Source organism: Diadema antillarum, unplaced genomic scaffold, assembly GCF_040938485.1.
Source record: "Diadema antillarum isolate AM-2024a unplaced genomic scaffold, OU_Dant_1.0 seq00000460_RagTag, whole genome shotgun sequence".
Lineage (NCBI taxonomy): Eukaryota > Metazoa > Echinodermata > Echinoidea > Diadematoida > Diadematidae > Diadema > Diadema antillarum.
The window spans coordinates 136118-142246 of NW_027271431.1; the positions used below are offsets into that span (position 1 = coordinate 136118).

The 6129-nt window shown below is 41.6% G+C and overlaps 1 protein-coding gene across 1 annotated transcript; it reads left to right on the forward strand.

Annotated features, from left to right (window-relative positions):
• The first annotated feature begins 268 nt into the window (after positions 1–268).
• LOC139733051 (uncharacterized) lies at positions 269–5482 on the forward strand. Its single transcript, XM_071643895.1, has 3 exons — positions 269–558; positions 4520–4668; positions 5283–5482. The coding sequence occupies exons 1-3, from the start codon at positions 269–271 to the stop codon at positions 5480–5482; spliced, it is 639 nt and encodes a 212-aa protein (XP_071499996.1).
• Positions 5483–6129: the final 647 nt, after the last annotated feature.

Genomic DNA, 6129 nt, shown 5'->3' on the forward strand with positions numbered 1-6129 from the left:
CCCCGCAGATTGACACTGAAAACCCCAGAAGAAGAAAAAACACAGGAACAACAACGGCTTCCACTCCTGTCGTGGATTTATCAGACGAATGAACCCCAAGGTGTTTACTCCGTCGAGCATGGAAAGCTAAATGTGTATGCCCAGAGGATTTGTCCTTTCATCACAGCGTATCTTTAATGCACTCAAATCTTTTCAAATGTGACGTAGGTGAGGAAAACGAGGGAGGATTTTAGAACTAGAGCTCGAGCGTCACGGAAACCCTATAAAAATGGATCTGTTGACTCTACGAGAGCAGCAAACACGGCTGCTGATAGCCAGGGAGTACACGCTAGCGGCGAATCGACTGTCCAGACCGCCACCGTGGCACAGCGGGGGCAGACGTTGGGCGCTCTCCGCGTCTACGGTTACCATGGCGGAGCGGGAGGCGCGCTTGGTGTCCCGACATAGACAGAGCTGCCCGCCTAGCTTCTGGAGTCTTCAACGTACCGATCCCGCCAAGCCCGGCGTGAGGAGAGCCCGAACCGCTTTCACTGCCAATGGATATACTGATAGATCTAAGTAAGTATAAATGTAGCATGAAACATGATTATCTTGGAAAGGTGTTGCAATCTAAGAAGACTAAATAATGCAACATTATCTAAAAGTTTGGGGGATGAAGTCGTACTAGTTTCATAACAGTAAAAAATGTATGACGTCTATCTTTTTAAGGACCTTAATTCCTCTTCATGGAAACTATATATTTACAGCCTTCTCTTTAATTTCCGTTGCTCAGAACACCGCAGCAGACTGCGCTAAAGAGATCTTTGTCATGCTTAAGTGTGATAGATCGTGGTAAGAAAATTAATATTCCATCCCTTGCAAAACGCTAACATCAATGATGACCTACACAGCACATTTAGAACGGGTTATCAGTAGTATTTCTGACCGTCGAGTTATCCTTGAGCTTTGACCACCTTGAAAATGAATATTAAAAAAATAAGATCTGCCCAAAATCTGGATGTTTTTCATAAAGCATTTATTTCTTATAACAGAACAAAAAAAAAAATCATAGCAAAAAAGTGCAAGTAGATAGATATCAACTGTAATGTGCTGTAGTCATAGTTTAGAATATTATTGCCTCAGTATCAAATGAATGGACAGGAGAGGGAAGACAAAAAGGAAAACAAACAATGAAAACACATTTTTTTTAAAATAAATCTTGGGCCTTAAACTGGGAATGCTGCCACTGTCATTGATAAACTATGGAGCTCTATGAATAAACTTAACTAATTCCCATCACATTTGGCGTGCTATGTTGTACTTGACGAGATGTAATCCGGCTAGGAGAATATACACCTATATAAGCATGATCGGGATCGCCAGGTCAAGTGGCAACACGCACGTAAGATATTCATAAATCACATCAATTATCCTGGCCGACAATCCGTTCTCGGGTGAAACCTTTCATTCCTGTACCCTGCCCTCCCCTGCCCGAAAACTTGACACGCTGTGCACGGGTTGCAAAGGTCAGAGTTCTACCATGGAGCTACTAAACACAGTCATGTCCTACACGGCTGAGATGAATTCATTTTTGAGCGATTTCTTCGTGGGTAGTTGGCGTTCACGTTCTAGGGTGAGACGCTCTTTACAGGCAGCAAGAAGTTGTTGATGTTGCAAGAAGGTATCACTTGCCCGTTGGTGTAGGCAGTGTTGTTACGCCTCTAGAATGCCCTCCTCAGTCATTCTCAACTGATTATGACGTCGACGGTTGTTACTTACATCATAGTTCTTTTTTTTTTTGCACATTCTTGCTTTCTTTTCGTTATACGTTTTTGCCACGACCGCGCATCTCTCCACACAATAGTTACATTACCCATGACTTTCACGAGAGGGATTGAACTCTAGAGGAAGAGGAAGGGGGAGGACAGCTACAAGTTTGTAGTAAGAATTTTAAAATGTAACTCACTTAGCATGTAGAACATTTCTTTTTTTTTCGCGAAAGAATATTGACGCTCCTTATTTTCTGGCGAATTGCCTACTGACTGATTCGCAGGCATAAAAATCGTCAGCAACTATAACGGTCTTCTGATGGCCGCGGCATCAAAACTGTAATATTTCTATAAACAAATCGACGAATTTACGCAATCTTAGGAGTGTCCTCTCAAAATAAGTTATGCAGCTTGCAGGGATTAGAATTAAGGTTGCAATTAACACTGTAGGCACACGTTAACATGAACATCATGCTGCATGATATTAGTGTCATTATTGAGAAATTTATGCAGAACTGCGTGTGTACCTTGATCGCGGAAGTAAACTAACTGGTGATTATAAACGACGATACACGAATCATAAAATCAACATGTTTGGCCTATATACTAATGCCCCTGTATCATCGAATAGCACTCCACACGTACTTGGCAGTGAACTTTAAAGCCTGGAGTGATATTATTTGCACGCAAACGTACAGTTCTGGCTAACAAAACAGTAGGCACAAACTTGAAAATTATATTGAATCACCCTTATTTTCGTGGTCTACATGGAATCAGTGATGGTTAAAATTGGCAACAAACATTTCTTATCCATTTGTCGACGTTAGTTGACAAAATGGAATTCTTTGAAGTCAAACTCTTAAGTTGATGACACGGACATAAAGAGAAATTTAAGCGAGTTTATTCTCAGTTGAATAAACACAATAAAAACACACTTCTCTGTCTTATTATCAATGCTACAGCCACATTACATGTTGAAGTTATACTTGTAGGCTCTTATGAACTGCGCATCATCGTGATCATGTAGGGCCTACATAATCATGTTTACACTGATCACATATCCACGTGGGTATTTTCTTTGGTTTTAATAGGTCCTGTCACTGGTACGTCAAGGTGTAGGCCTATACCATACGTGTGTATACAGCTAAACACAAGAGGACATCTTAGTTCACTAGTCACTCAAGTCACGTCCTGTCGATTAGCTCTTATTGTCAAGCCTGGTCCAATTTCCTTCGAATTGAATGAATAGCCAAAGCGAGTGGTCTTTGGACTTCTTTTGACCAATCCTTCCCATCTTGGAAAGAAGCGGACAAAATCTTTACACTCTAACACGCACAATATGCTCGGTTCTTCGCTCGATAGATTTTTTCCCCTTTTTTCTCCTTCGGGATCAATACGGATTACAGGAATGCGATGCAAACACGGTTTTTGAGTGAAGAACGACTCATTAAGGGTGACGGCTTCCAGCGTTTCAGGGCTTTCATTCTACTCTTTCTATAGCCTATTGGTGGCGCAACAGGTGGCGTACTCAGGCGTAGAGGAGAAGAAAGCTACCATATGTCCCCACAGGACTGGCAGAGAATGAAGTTGTTGAAATCAGCTTGTATTCATCGCAATCATGGGCGTAACTAGGATTATTCTTGGCAGGGGGTTGTGGTGTTTCATTTTGTACAATAACACTTGGGAGACATTTCTGAGCAGCTCAGAGTAATTGAATAAACAGGTAGGCAAATAAAAAAAATGGATACCAAAAGTTCAACTATGATGACCCTTTCCCATTTACAACTTAGCTATAAGATGACCACCTGCAGATGAACGTAGGGCAAACCATGGATGGGTTTTAGCCAATAGTCTTTAGGAGTGGATAGGAACATACATCAAAGTTTTAAAAAAAAAGAAGGAAAAGGAAAGAAAAAGAAACATCACCGGCCTCAATGGCATGCTGCGGAAAAAGATGACTACGCATTGTATCTTGTTGATATGACATTTTCTCCAAACTTCTTGTAACAACATTCCAAGTGAGATTGTGTACACAAAGCATTATAACGACAGGTGTAAGGTCAATGTTCTTTATTTTTATGACTTCTTTTGTGTGTGTGTGGGGGGGGGACTATATAAAATGATTCAATTGCGTAGTGTATTATGTCAATCACTTTATCAATGTCATATAATGTCGGCTGAAATTGCTTAGAAACAATCTTGAAAGTAACAAGCTAGAAAAAAAAAAACTCATCAATGACAAATCTAAAAACTGAGGACTCTGCGTGATAGCATACCTTGTCTGTGGCATGTTTTGACCGAAAGATCGGTCTGTATCTGGTCGTCGGGGAAATGTTCCGCGGAGACTGCGTCTGGCTTCACGGATCCCCTCCTTATACGGAGGAGAGCGATAACGTCAAAAAAATAAAAGACTCCTCCGGACAGACGGATCTTTCTGTCTATGGCATGTTCTGCTAGCAAACCAAGCTTCATGTTTGGAAGAATTTTAACAAAACTCTCGGCAACAATTGCAATTTGTTAATGACCCCATATGGAGGCAGCCTGGTGCATTCAATCAACTGGCGTGAGAGCAGTTTTAGCGTTGCCATAGTAACTGTAGTTATTACAGGTGTCGTGTAATCATGAAGTGAGCTCCTTGGCAGTCAAAGTACATTGAACTTGACGTTTCACACTAAACCAAGTTAAAGGGTCCAAATTGACATAATTTTCTTTACATGTGTTTGGTGCCGTAAAATCTGTCATTGTTATATTAATTTCTTCTTCTTCGACAGATTCAAGCCAATACCTTACCGGCCCGAGCCCTGTCAGACCGGGGAAAGTCTACATGACTGCCTCAACAACGAGTTCACCCGCAACTTCGACGTGTCACAACTCAGGCACGTGGAAACAGCAACTCGCAATACTCTGCCAACTCAGAACGGTACGGTCAGGGAGTGTTGGTTTATATTCATTCACGCGTGACAAGAATGGTTTAATGAAAAAAAAAGGTGTGTGTGTGTGTGTGTGTGTGTGTGTGTGTGTGTGTGTATGTGTGTGTGTGTGTGTGTGTGTGTGTGTGTGTATGTGTGTGTGTGTGTGATGTGTGGGAGAGAGACACAAAAGGAGAATTGGAGTAGAAAAAGATTTGGTTGGATTATATTCTTTAAAGGTTAAATTTCCTGGTTCTGTTTATGATTAATCGTAATCATTTGGCTCTGTGCGTTCAGCGGACATACAGCTTTAAAAGATTGTCACAATGAATGTTCCAGTGACGGTTGTGTAGGCATTTTTCATTTCATTTCATTTATTACATTTCAACAACACGAAACATTTATATATACTTAGAAACACAAAATCAGTACAATATTGTAGCAAACTATGAAATACTGAGTCCGGAAGTGCCATCAGCAACTTTTACGATTGTACAGAATGTAATGGTCGGAATGGTCCATTGTGAATACTGCATAAATGTATTAAAGCGTGCACATACATACATACAGACTCGTATATTCATATATCCCCATTTTGTTTCTACTTATTTTCCCCCACGGACAGTTATCTCAGAGGAACAAAGAGCAATAGACATGGAGAGGTCGCACTCTGCTAGGTGGGTGAGGAAACGCTCTCGGAAAGTCCAGTTCAGCAGCGCTCCCGTGACCAGATACGGCGGGAACACCCCGGTCAGCAACCCGGCCGTGACCGACGCGGCGAACGGTACCGAGGTGCTGGAAAACATCGAAAATGATGAAACGTAACATCAAATTAAAGGTAGCAGCAAATCTTGGAAAAAGATGCAATCGAAACTCATCCAAGAACGCTGCCAGCCAACCAGTCTTTACAGCCAATTGTTTTCCATTAAGAATGTCTGAGGGAAATGATAGATCGACAGCTTTCCAACTGGAAACAGTATAACATCACGCATGATTCACCGTTTCCCGAACTCGCAGAAAACTTTCAACCAATTAGGCTTGACCATCGAGAGCTGTAGGGTTCAGTGTCACCAGCTACCTCTTCAGAAAGTGAGAGACCCTGGCGCTCAAGCGAGAGGAAGCGGGTCAAAATTTGAGCTCGAAAATGTCCACCAGCTCACATGATGGAGGTGTATTCTATCAATGTGACGGGCGAATGTGTTATATTGTGATAGATTCTCCCATTTGGAGCTACCCGGGCTCCTTGTCTCCGAAATCACTCATAATATATTCATTTTTCCTGTCGTTTTACTGGTAAACCTTATGAAGATGTCAAGATAAATGGTGGCTGAAAATATTTGGAAAAAGTTTACAGTCAGTACGTAAGGACGCTCTTTAAAACATTTTGTAACACTGCATGCAGCAACTGTTTGATACATGTAAGCCCTTCACAAGTTCACACAACCGACAAAATGGCGTCACTGTGGTTCACC